The following is a 13189-nucleotide window of genomic DNA, read 5'->3' as shown; positions in this document are numbered from 1 at the left end:
ACAGCTCACACAGCTGATCTTCCTGGGTGGATGTGCAACTAATGGATACCGGCATTTGCTTGCCCGTTCGATATCTCCCAAATCTGTGGCAGTACCAAAAAATGTGGCCTTGTTATTGCAGTCATATTGCTGCTGTTTCTTTTGGTCCTTCTTGTCATTCATCCCAACACAAAACACTTTGGGTTGTTTTTTTTGTTTTTCTTTTAAATCACCCTGAATGAGGTAACTCCAATTCTGTACTCTGCAGCAGCTCTTCTCCACCCTGGGAGGAACAGAATGGAATCGGGAGAGCTGTGAGGATTTTAAATTGTTCTTGCAGTTTAAGGCAAAGAAAATCTCGCCCTTCAACTCTTCAGGCATCTTCTGCCATTTGAAGTAGATTCACTGTCTGCCAGTCCTGCAGTGCCCATACAATTACATAAACTGGTCATTGTTTCATTGACACAGTTTTCCCCTTTCCGTAGTGAATGGAAGAGATCTGAGTCAGATCTTTTCACCATCTTGAAAAATATTACTCTGAAGCACTTTGGTCCCCTGGGCTGTCACCACCAGCAACCCTACCATAGAGGCAGTGCTCCTGCTCCTGGCCCCAGCACATGCTCCACTATCACAGGGGGAATTTCTGCTGGGCACCAGTTCAGTGAGGATCAAGGCTGGCACAGGTCTCTGGGGGCAGGGATCCAGGAGGTGGGATGGGGAAGCACGATCAATCCTCTTCAACTGGGACACTGAGACTCCTGAGCAGGCAGCTGTAGGCAGCTCCCCACCCTCTGGGCTGAGATGTGCTGAACCGGGGCAGCGCCGCAGTCCCACGCAGTTGAATGCTGCAGGAGCCACTGGCACAGGGAATTTTTGCTTTCTCCAAAAAAAAATCTGGTGCAGCCTCCCACCCCTCAGGGCACTGCTCCCTCTGCCCACTGAGTTAGCAGCAGCCAACCCCCAGGGCTGCAGCCACTTGACAAGGGCTCAGCAAGCACTGGGGCAGGAGGGTGTGATAGGGTGGCCTCATTTTTGGCATCCATAAGCCTTTAGACCAGTTCAGCAGTACAGACTATGGGTTTTCTCTGGGTCTGCAGCCCTGGAGTGAAACCTGTGGCAGATGCACCTCCCAGAACGTGCCCGTGCGGTAGAGGCCTGTGGGCAGTAACACTGAGACACTTTGTTTATTGTTTCCCCAAAATGAGAGTAAAAGATGAGAGATGGGCTGATGTAAGCAAGCAAGCATGCTGTTGAGGATTTGCTTTTAAGCAGCTAGGGCTCTGCCTACACCATGTAACAGAAAGGGATTGTGTGGCTCAACAAAGTTGAAATTAATCCTCCAAACAAAGTCAGCCTTCTTCCAGCAGCCCTCCCCAGAAGCACGTTTCAGAGGCCCTTCACCCCTCGCTGCCTAACCATTTTCAAGTTTGCAAGTTAATGCCCTGATCCAAGATACAGAATCCCTTTTCCCATAAATGCCCAAATACAATGACTAATAATCAGCTTGATTTAACAGAAGTGGGCAATGTGTAAAAGAGCTGAAGGGGTGGACAAGGGAAGCACATGTCAGGATCCAGCAAAGGCAGGATCTGCCACAGTACAAGGGTGACAACTCAAACAATCTGGGATCCAGAACAGCAAACACAGCGCATTTATGTGTAACCATTCAAAAAAAGAAAATACAAATCCCCTTAAGCAGAAGAATCTGTAACACTTATTTCCTGGTGTTACTTCTGTCATCTATATGGAGTTTGGGATCAGAAATTTCCACAAAACGGGAGGGATGTCCTAAGAGCATGTAAGTCTGGTCACAGGCAGGCAACAGCAGAGCTGGAAAACTGCTGCAGTGAAATCTGCTCTGCCAACCTCCTCACCACAAAGCCACCGAGGGTAAAAAGCACCTCAGTGCCTGGCCCCACCCTTGCTACCCTGTGGTCATTTGGCCCCTCAGCACTCTGCATCCCGTGGTCATTCATAGCTGGAGAGGCCACTTTCTGCCTTCCTTAACCACGTGCCTGGTAAGTGACTGAAAACACAAGTCCAGCAAGAAACTAGAAAATAAATCCTTCCTGCTCATCTCTTTGAACTCCTCACAGCACTTTGGCAAACATGAATTTGTTGATCTTTCCAACATTCACGTGAGGGAGGTGAATAACAACTTCAGTTTTAGAAACCATGAGGCTAACTAAGCATGCACACACACATAAAGCAAGGCAGGGCACAGACATAATTAAAGACCCTTTCTGACAGAAGAAGCCACTTTACTTAGTGAAATGTCATCAAAGTAAAAATATTTTTTAGCCCAGTACAAATAACAGAGATGATTAAAATGGGATCATTTCCAACAGCTCCTTGGTTGGTGCACTGTGCATGTGTCTATAAACTTACTCCCCTGGGAGAACAATAGGGGAATAATCAATGTTATCTTTGCTCCAGTCAGCTTGCAATCGATCGAACTTTAAAGTTTGCATGCATGAGCTCAGCACTTCAGCATCTGGTTTGCAAACAGTTTAAGTTTTGAATTTCTCATGCACAAAAGAGCCCGTTAAGGTCAGCAGTGGCATTTTTTTTAGGTGATGGAAATATTTCCATTGTTAAGTTTTGACATAGTTCTGCTTAACAAAACCTTACTATCCAGCCCAAATTTAAGTTGCCAAGCTCTTGTCACGCAGTAATTCATATTCATTATTTTCCAGTCAAACCATCCAAAGCTCTGTTCTGTCAGTGTAGCAGACACTCTGTGTCTTGCAAATGGGAGATAACCCCACTCGTTGGCTGAGCTGTGAAGAACACAGTGGCCGGGCTGATTGCTTTGGGTTCAGTGCATTACATGGCTCTTTCTGATCAGTAAATGACAGGGCTGAGGGAAGTGTATTTGTATCTCAGGCACTTCTTCATACACACATACAGGAACTGGGTGAGTGTGTGCTTATACTGATTGTAAATGTCAACAACTGCTGATTCTGCATATCAAACAAATGGAGCAGCTTTCAAGTGTGGTATATAGGCACTGGAGGACTCAAGTTCTTCAGTTGATAAGTCTGGGAGCCAACAGGTAGAAATAGAACAATTATCTCTTAATGTTCCTTTCCTTTCTCCATTACTTCTTTGATACAAGCACTTGAGGAAGCAAAAGAGCATCTGAAAATCATCCGCCAGCAAGAAGGGAGAGTTGGGCAGGTGCAGGAAACCTCAGCCACACTCCTGGCATCCTCAGCATGAACCATGTCAGAAAAGTAGCTTAGTGGATGAAGGAAGATATCTAAGGCCAGGCCAAAATGCCCTGCACCCACCCACCTCCCCAAAAAGCCTTTGGAGGTGCTGAGCTGCTGGGGCTCCATGGGAGAGCACTAGTCCTGGCTGCTGGACCGTGAGTTCGACCCGGCAGCACAAAGCACTCAGAGTTGGAAAGGGGGTGATTGTTTGGAAAACTCAAACACTCCTGCACTGCCAGACTTACAAGAATAAATGTAAAAATAAAACTGGGCTTTTCTGTTCCTGGCAGGACATTTCAGCTACCCCACAGGTGCATATATTAATAATCTACACCCAGCAAATGGCAGCAATCTGCAAGAGAAGTTGCAAACTTTCCAAAAGACCACAAAATATTTCATGTTTAAACCACATTCAGTTGTATCTGAGAGTGAATCTTTTTCTGATTTGCAGCCTGGAAACTTAGGCTTGCAGTACAGATGGAAACAGCTGTAATTCAGCATGTTTTCCTGGTGAGTCCACTTCCAGCTGAGCCTGGTCTTGGTGCAGATGAGGTCAAGCAATGTCATACGTCTGACAAAAATTCATCAGATGACCTTGCTGGATTGAGGGAGTGATGACACTTTGTGTCAGGTGTGAAGCAGCGTGGCAGGGAGACCTGTGACCGTCCTGGTTACCACCTTGGCTATGGCACCCACAGCCATGGGAGCACCAGGGGGTTTCCCCCGTGCCCCAGGACAGCCTGCAGGCAGCGCTGATCCCGCGTGCACAGTCCGGCTGCTGCCGGTACCCGACTAGCTAGGGATGTCTGCACTGAGCTGTAACTGCAGGGGGAGGCTCTCTGAACAAGAACTGGGAGAAAAATGAGCTCTGTGCCTGAAACAATTCATTTTCCAATGCAAACAGCCTATTGTAATGATCAAATAATTAAAATCATCACTCAGGAAAAAAAAACAAAAACCAAAACACGCAAACTCCTATTCAAAATTGTCTCAGAGCTTGGCAAGCACCCTCAGCTTTATACAGAAATTAGCACTTAGGCTTTTCATTCTTGGTCTGAATCTCAGTTTTATACCACCTACCTGGTGACTTGTGTCCGTGTGCCAAAGTCCAGGGATCTCATTGACTGCAGCACTTCAATACAGCCCATGTACTATGGAAAACAGAGAGACAGAGAAAAGAGAGGACTCTGTTAACATCTGGTACACAAGTAAGAGGAGGATCACAGGAGGAAGTAAATGTGGCTACCATCCACTAAGTCTATGCAGAACTACAGTCTAAATGGAAAATCAAATCAGCCATCCTAAAGCTGCTTCCTAAATAGATCCTGTTTTACTAAAAAATGTAGAGAAGAGCAATAAAGATACCAATGGCTTCAACACCATAGCACCAAAAAAAGAGTAAAACACTCTGGGGAAACAAAATACAATTATTCCTTTTTTCCAATTCTGCCTACTCTCAGTTATTGGCCTGTGACACTGAGCTAGCTGGGAGGAATACATGAGGAAATACTGGAGACAACAGAGCCTCCAGGAACAGACAGGCTCTGAAAGGCCCACGAGACCAATGTACTCAGAGCCCCCATGCAGAAGAGCTGAGTGTCCCTTCAGAGCAGTAGGAGGCATTACAGGGCACGAGGAAAAACACTGGCTCCATGTTGCTGCACATCTGATGACAAATAACCTCTGCAGAAGACGAAGGAGATAAAGTTGCAATTTTCCAGCTCATGGCAACAGCTCTTAAGAGCCTGGACTGTAAAGTGACCGGCTTTAAATGAGGGGTGACTACCACACTTCTGCTGTACAGGACAGAGCTGGAGGCATTTTCTGTACTCATTTTGGATTTGCATAAGACTAATTTTCAGAAATATCAAGAATGTGCATGTCAGCCCACAGGCTCCTCTGACCTATGGGCACATTTTCGTCTCATTGAAGTATGCTAGGCTAAGCCTATCCACTGAATTTACCCCTCCCCAAACATATATTACTAATTCTGTCAGCATTTCTATTGATCTCCACCTCTGTGCTGTTGAAGCACTCTGATCTCTTCATTTCATGAAGCTGGTGTAGGTCTGGGTCTCTCAGTTTGCCTTCTGGGACCATCCTGCAGTACTCACACAGTGCCCAAGAGCTGCAGCAACAGCCTGCCTGTGCAGACCTCTCCTGCAGAAAGCCAAACCTTCTGGGATACAGAGGCAACCTGGAAATCCCAGGCAGGAACATGCATGCTCTGTCCCCTTGTCTGAATAGATAGAAAAAGCATTGTCTGTCAGAGAAAGGTACTGCATTTACTTCCTCTGCCTCACTTTGCCTGTGAATCGATTTTTCTGCTGGGCCATTCAGAGGGGGGTGGATTTAGGTATCTGTTTCAGCTTTGGAGACTTTCAGAAATGAATGTGTGTGTGAAAAAGAGAACGTTATGTGTGCAGTCAAGCAGGGATTCCACAACAATTGTATTATCCCTATTTTGGTTTCTTTCCAGATAGCAATGTAACCCTTGGGAGAACTCCAGAATTAGGTCAGGGACCTGGAAGGACATCAATAAGAATCTGAAGGGTTAGCAGAACTGCTTCCCTAATGAACATTTAATGACTTTGAGAGCTATCTGCCTTGTTAAAGATATTCCTGCTTAACGGGAACAAAGCAAATGTGGAAAACATGTCTAAGCCTCAGCCTGTAGCACAGCAACAACCTCTGATCCCACAGCATAAGGTCAAGCATCCTATGAGCTGGTTGGCTGCTCCTCTACCCTTGAAAAAAGAGAAATTTAGAGGAGTAGGTGAGTCATATGCTGATAAGTGAGTCCCCATTGCATCCTGTACAGATGCGTGGGAAGCTACTCTAAGCAAAGATGAAAAATCAATATTAGGTTTTTGCATAAGTGACCCTGAGTGAAGCTGAACTTATCAATGATTCACAAAAGACCTTTTTTTTTTTTCTCTTTAAAAGCCTGAGTAGGGAAGTGCATTAACATGGCACCTCACTGCATCTCTCATTTATTTTAGCTGTTGTTGGTTATCTAAACTGGCAGAGTTAGTAATGGCTGAACCTTCACATTGCAGTAGGAACGGACAGAAAACCAGCAGAGCCCTGGGTAGGGGGACAATGTGGGACTGGGGCAGAGGAAGTCAGGGTCACAGAGCCTGGGAGAAGCCTGTGGAGCACATAAAAGGGCAATGGGATGCCAGAAACCTATTCAAAAAAACAAAAGATATTCTCCAAGGAAGAAAAAAATAATTAACAATTAAACAAGGAAGATATTAAGCCCTCCATAGCAAAGTCTGACAAGCAGCACAACCAATGCATGGGAGAAAGAGGAAGGAAGGCAGGAGAGAAGGACAATGTTTGCCTCAGAGACTTCAGCACGCAGACTTCAGTTTAGGTGGTGCCCATGGTGTACACCTCAAACAGCAGCTCCCACAAAAAGTGGGCTCATCTGGCAATGCAGGATGAAGGCAGCTCCAGCTTTCCTGCTGCAGGGAAGGTTGAACTAAAACGGGGAAGGCAGCAGCCACAGGTGCCCAGGAGAGGAAGCCACAGCAGTGCATAGCTCTTGCCCCAGCCCAAGCTATTCACCAGGTACTTTTGGGATAACCAGGGTAGTAAGATAATGTCCAAGGAGGCTTCCTCTTCTGAAGCCCCACAACTAGAGGCATGGCACACCTCCACTGAGCTGCAAGAAGTTGGGGGAAGCTGGACACAGGCAAAAGGGTGCAGCAAACAGCCTGCAGCAACAAGCACAGATACAACTGCAGAATTCAGCTACCTATGGAAAAATAAAGCACCAACACCGAAACAAGCCAAGTGCTAAAAACTTGACCTCATTAATGAGAGCGGATGCTGAACCCTCTGTTCTGTCAGGAGCAGGATGGAGAGCTCCTGCCAGGACAAGCAGCAGCTCTTGGGAGGGAAAGGAAAGACTCACTGGCCCCTGCTGGAAAGGGAACCTCTCCTTCAATGGCAACACATGCAAAGCTGTCCCCTCTCTCCCTGCAAAGAGAGACATTGGCACTGGGGGCTGCTTTGTCCCCTGGTGTTTGAATCTGGAGGGTGATGTGGGGCTGGCTGATGTTTCCCCACGGCACCAGGATGGCAGGGAGGTGGCAGGAGAGAACAGTGGTTATTGAAGACACACACATCCTTTCACATCTATTTACAAGAGATGACAGAAAGTGACTGCAAACAGGATGAGGGACTGTGTGGGAGGAGATGTGAAGGCACTAGGCAGGGCCCATGTGAATAAGCTTTTCAGGCACTTTCTAATCCAGACCCACGTCTCACTTCATTCCCTGCCATAACGCAGTCAGTGACTCCAGCTCCAGCTTGAATGACAGACAGTGATTCACACACAGGAAACATAGAATCATAGAATCATTTGGTTTGGAAAAGACCTCTAAGATCATCAAGTCCAACCATTAACCCAGCACTGTCAGTCCACCACTAAACCAGATCTCCAAGTACCCCATCTACACATCTTTTAAATACCTCCAGGGATGGCGACTCAACCACTTCCCTGGGCAGCCTGTTCCAATGCTTGGCAAACATTTCCACAAAGAAATTTTTCCTAATATCCAACCTAAATCCCCATCCCCACCACCCTAGCAAAAATTGAGGCCATTTCCCCTTGTCCAGTTGCTTGTTAGTTGGGAGAAGAGACTGACCATCACCTGACTACAACCATCTTTCAGGGAGCTGTAGAGAGTGATGAGGTCCCCCCTGAGCCTACTTTGCTCTAGGATGAACACCCCCAGCTCCCTCAACTGCTCCTCACAAGACCTGTGCTCCAGACCCTTCCCCAGCTCCATTGCCCTTCTCTGGATTCACTCCAGCATCTCGATGTCTTTATTGTTGAAAGGGGCCCAAAACCTGACCCCAGTACTGAGTCCTGGGGAACACTGCTGGTGACCAGATGCCAGCTGGATGAAGCCTCAGTCACCACCACTGCCTGGGCTTGGCTGTTCAGCCAGGTTTTTACCCAGCAAACTGTGCACCCATCCAAGCCCTGAGCAGCCAGTTTCACCAGGAGAATGCTGTTGGAGACAGTATCAAAGGCTTTACTAAAGTCCAGGTAGACAAATCCACAGCCTTTTGCTGTGATCCACTAAGTGCATCGTAGAAGGAGATCAGGTTAGTCAAGCAGGACCTGCCTTTCCTAAACCTGTGCTGGCTGGGTCTGATCTCCTGGTTGTCCTGCACGTGCCAGGTGATGGCACTCAAGGTGAACCTTCCCTGGCACTGAAGTCAGACTGACAGGCTTGTAGTTCCCCACATCCTCCTTCCGGCCCTTTTTGTAGATGCCTGTGACATTTGCTAACTTTCTAGTCAATTTGGACCTTCCCAGTGAACCAAGACTGCTGATAAATGATGGAAAGTGGCTCAGTGAGCACTTCCACCAGCTTCCTCAGTCCCCTTGAATGGACCCACCCAGCCCCACAGACTTGTGTGCAACTAAGTGGTGTAGCAGGTCACTGATCATTTCCCCTTGGCACTGCTTTAACCCCACTGGCTTCCTCCAGCAAACACCAACCCCATCCAGATCCAAAAGCAAAGCCCATAGAGCCTCTTCCATCCCCGCCAAGGGGAGCAGAGAGGCCGAGGCAGCCCACAGCACTCAGCACTGCAGGCAGCTCTGGGACCCCCGGGGCACCGGCCAGACAGCACAAAACCAGGGCAGAACAGGCTGGAAAACAGACTAGACACCTTCAAGGAAGAAAACAACCCATTTAAGACCATTAAACACACAAAAAAAATCCCACTAGTGGTTTGTCAGTGCTAGCCTAATTCTCCTCATGTGCTTACTCTGCTCTCATCTTCTTCCCTGCAGCAGCAGTGCAGACAGACTGACAGACAGGCCCTTGGTCTGTCCTACTCCTTGTGCCCACACAGCACAGCCCCTTCCCTAAGGACAGTGAGCGGGGGCTTTTTGTGATGAAGAACAGCTTTTGATAAATGGAAATTTTCCTGGGAAAGTCTGACCCTTTCATTCACAGGTTTTCAATTTTAAATACATTTTGAAAAAAAAAACAAAACAAAACAAAAACAGGGAAAATTCATAAAAACAGACACATACACATATTTTCCTTTGCCTTTTTAGTTTTGTGCCAAAAAAACACTTCCTGCAGTGGGCCAGGGCTCCAAAAGAATTGGTTCCAAACCACCCTGTCCCCGCTCTCCGGCTGTGACAAAGCAAATGGCCTGAAAACACGCAGGTTTCTGTTGGAAGCAGTTCCCCAGAGAGGCTCTGGGCCCCGGGGGCGATGCCGGGGTGCAGAGGCGCAGCCCCTGGGCCGAGGTTTGCGCCGGTGGGCGCTGCAGGGCTGCCCACACTCCATCCATCCATCCCTGAGCCGGCACAGCCAGCACCGCCCCAGCACCCGCCGGGCCCGAGCCCCCGGCTCATGATTCACAGCTGCGGCTCTGAAGCCATGAATCACCGGAGCCCATCTCCTTCCTGCCAGAGCCCGGCTGTGCATACGCGTGTAGTTATTTATTTACGACGGGCGATGCAGGGCAGCTCTCCGGGTGCAGTGTCAGGGTACCGCACGCCAGGGAAGTGCCTGCAGATGAAATACCACAATATTTCCCTGCCCTGAGCATGGGAAAGGCGCTGGTGGCTTCTGGGGACCAGGAAAGCGCTGCCCTGAACCCCACTCCCCACACAAAGACAGGGAACAGCTGCTCCAGGCTGTCCTGTCACATCCTCTGTGGACAAGAGCAGGACTTTGCAGGGGACACGTGCCCACGTGCACTCTCTCGGGGCACACTTCATGTCATTCTGAACTCCTATGTCAGAAATAGTCAGGCTCCTTTTACTCTAGAGACAAGCAACTGATTACAGACAGGTATGATAGCATGTATCTATATGCATCTGCCATCAAACTGCTAGCAGAGGATCAACCTGCACATTCATAAAACTCCTTTGAGACAAAGGATGCTACAAGCAGCCTTTCCCATATTGTTTTAAAGTATAATGGTATTGTAATGAAATATCTGGCAGTAGCATTTCCTTTCCATATTTTAGTTAAATAGCACATTTTTAAAACCAAGCTGGGTCCCATCCTTCTGCTCAGAAGCAGCCACCTCCCTGACACTCCCCAACAGGCAAGAGCCAGGATGGCCAAGTGCCTCTTGGAATATTCCTCAGGCTCATCACAGCCATAACAAACACCAGCAGGAGACACAAGTGCCATGGCCTCCATGGGCACTGTTTAGAGAGAACCTCAGCTCCACATGGGCAGCACTGTGGGAAATACTGCATAATGGGTAGAATGTGAACATGGGCAGGGTAAATACCCATCTTGTAAAGCCTGCAGCAACCTGCATACAAAGTATGTTTTGAAAGATAACTGTGAGAATCAGAGCTGTCCAGGCTCCTATTAAAATATTAATATTTAGGCTCTTTGTTATTTGCACAAACACCTTGGGGGAACAGGTGCTGTTATGGGTCTCAGTGTCCTCCCCTGGAGCCCCGGTGACACAAGGCACTGACACAGGTGCCCTGTCACCACCAGTCACACAGAGCCACAGCCACCTCCCCGAGGACACAGTGAGCCCAACATTGCCTTTTCTGAGAACAACCCAGAAAGGCAATTTGTGCCTCACTCCAGTCTGCAGGGGACAGACTCTGCCCTATAGCATTTCTTTAATTCACCACATTATTGCCCTTCTAAAGTAACTGTGGATCTTCTCCTTGTAATTGCCAAATCCTCTTCAGATTCTGAGTAAGCTCTTAAGGCCAAGGCCTTTGGTAACAGCAGTAATATAGACCTGACCTTCCTCCTAAAGGGGGCTCTGCAGAGATCCCAACAGTCCCATAGCCCAACAGGGCACAGGAAGCTGCATGGGGATAGTGGGTGTCTCCAAACACCACAGGAGAGAGGGCAAGGGTCAGGGCAAGAGGGTAAGGATTGGGAGCAGCTCCAACTGCCCAGCCCTTGATCTCTCAGCCCTGCTTTGCCTCCAAGTGAGACCACCCCTCTGCACCACACCCCTGCCATACTGCAGCACTGTGCCCCCAGGCACTTCTCAGCCCATCTGAGGCTTCATCACCAGCTCCCAAAGAAGCCTTGTGGTCCCTGAGGAAAGGACCACCTTGCCCACCTCTCTAATGATGATGCCCAACCTCCCAGGCTGCTTATTTACCGACCTGCTAGTTATTATTAAAGGGGCTGGTTGAAAAAAACACCAAGAGTTTGGCCAGGACACATCAGCCATGCTCTTGCAGCTCTCCTTGGACAGGGTCCTGCAGACCCACAGCCATGGGAGCATTAGGAGGAGGAAGATGGAGGGAAACAACTGTTGTGTTGTGAGGCTCCCACCAGTGACCCCACCCCTTCAGAGATATTCCTCATGAAATGAGGTGATTTCCAGAAAGACCAGAAGAAAACCATACTGGAAATACAACCTGGGCAGCACCTGCCCCACACCCTCCCTGATAAATATGTCAGCAGCATGGGCCAGCATGTACCTAGTGCCTGCAGTTGCTCTGTGAGGGATGGGCCCCCTTTTGCCTTCAACATGCATTTCAGGCCAGAGTAACCCCTGTTTTAATTGCAGCTCAGCAGCACTCCTCAGGGAGGCTAAAGATAGTCCTTTGGAAATGAAGGTTGTGTTACCTCTGGGAGCAGCTGGGGCACTTTTAGCTCCTTCAGTTCGACATCCCAGCCCTACCTACATCAGGAGACAGGAAATACACAGGAGAATTCAGTGGTTTGGGGCACTGACTCCAGGAGAGGGAAAATGGAGATCGCCCAGCAGCCCCCTGAGCAGTTTGCTTTGCCAGAGAATGGAGACTCTGTGAGAAGTACTCACCCTGACGCTGTAGGTCGTTCCTGGCTCCTGGGTGTACGTGCTCTCATCGCTCTGTGTGAGGCTCCTGTCCTGCCTGCCCACAGGAGCAGCCTCCTCAGCCCCTCGCACAGCGCAGTCACCTGCTGGCTTTGGGGTTAGGACCAGCTTATCCAGGTCAGGCTGTGGATAAGAGGCCGACAGGCAGCTGATCTCGGGCGAGGTCGGGCTGCTCGGGATGGTAACGCACTCCGTGAGTTTAATTCGTGGCACCTCTTTCGTTCCCAGGCAGAAATTTTTCAGCCCCGGCAGATTTGATGGGTTGGCAAGTTTAATGTTCGCCATCCGGGGGATCAGCGTGCACAGGGTGGTGCAGGTGTCCTGTGGCCCCAAGGAGACATCTTCTGTCAGTAAATTAGGTGTTGAAGAATGGGAAGAGGAGGAAGAACCTTTGATATTTAAAGACGTATTTTGTGTACCTTCGTCTAGGGATGTTATGGAATCATTCCTGAATCGGCTGTACTTAGCCCTGTGCAGCATTCCTGGATGTCTGAATAACCCTACATACAGGACGTGTCCACCGAGGCTCTGCTGGCTGCGTTCTCTCATAGCCTTGGCAGGTCTGTAATTGGATATTCTTGCATAAATTGGCTCTTGTAGATAATTTATATGGAAATTAAGCAAGTCAAATAATTTTCAAAACAGAAACCTATCGGATATTTTTGCTGACTCCCTCTCGAGTGGTTTGTTTTCCTCAATGGACAAGGCTTAAAACTGCATGGACATCTGGCATTTTGTAAGCAGTAATAAAAGCAGCATACGGGAAAGCACATCAGTGGTACAGCAGCTTAAGCTGACGAGCCGCTATCCAAACCTGCCTTCATTCCTGCCTCAAGCCAGGCACTAAATCCCACCTAGCTCTGAAGACTTACAGCTGTAGCATCATTAATTACCGAGTCCTGGCTGCAGCGAAAGCTCAAGCATATTCCACACAAAGCACAGCGAGAGAGCTACAAGCTCAAACGTATTTTCAGACCGGCATGAACCCCGAAAGGTGCCCAGCTCTCTGCACTTCCACCGCCGCTGCCCCAGAGGCGAAGAGCATCCCTGCGCTGCAGCTCCTGCCCCGCCGTCAGGCACAAACCCACGGAAAACACTGAGCAGCGTCGGTCTCGCTAATTCCTGCTGGAAAAGTCCTTCAGCACCGTAAC

The 13189-nt window shown here is 48.6% G+C and overlaps 1 protein-coding gene across 1 annotated transcript in view; it reads right to left on the bottom strand.

The window, feature by feature from the left end:
* The window catches only part of SHC4 (SHC adaptor protein 4), a 31442-nt gene extending 18284 nt beyond the window's left edge, over positions 1-13158 (bottom strand). The window contains exons 1-2 of the mRNA XM_008925428.3: positions 12003-13158; positions 4275-4345 (exon numbers count right to left, since the gene is read on the bottom strand). Of these exons, the coding sequence (XP_008923676.1) occupies positions 4275-4345; positions 12003-12587 (656 nt within the window). The 5' untranslated portion in view covers positions 12588-13158. The remainder of the gene's footprint in view (positions 1-4274; positions 4346-12002) is intronic.
* Between the last annotated feature and the right edge of the window lie 31 nt (positions 13159-13189).

This window comes from Manacus vitellinus, unplaced genomic scaffold (assembly GCF_001715985.3).
Source record: "Manacus vitellinus isolate BGI_N305 unplaced genomic scaffold, ASM171598v3 scaffold_16_pilon, whole genome shotgun sequence".
Taxonomy (NCBI): Eukaryota; Metazoa; Chordata; class Aves; order Passeriformes; family Pipridae; genus Manacus; species Manacus vitellinus.
Note: the sequence above shows the minus strand (reverse complement) of the source record. Positions and strands in the feature narration are given on the sequence as shown.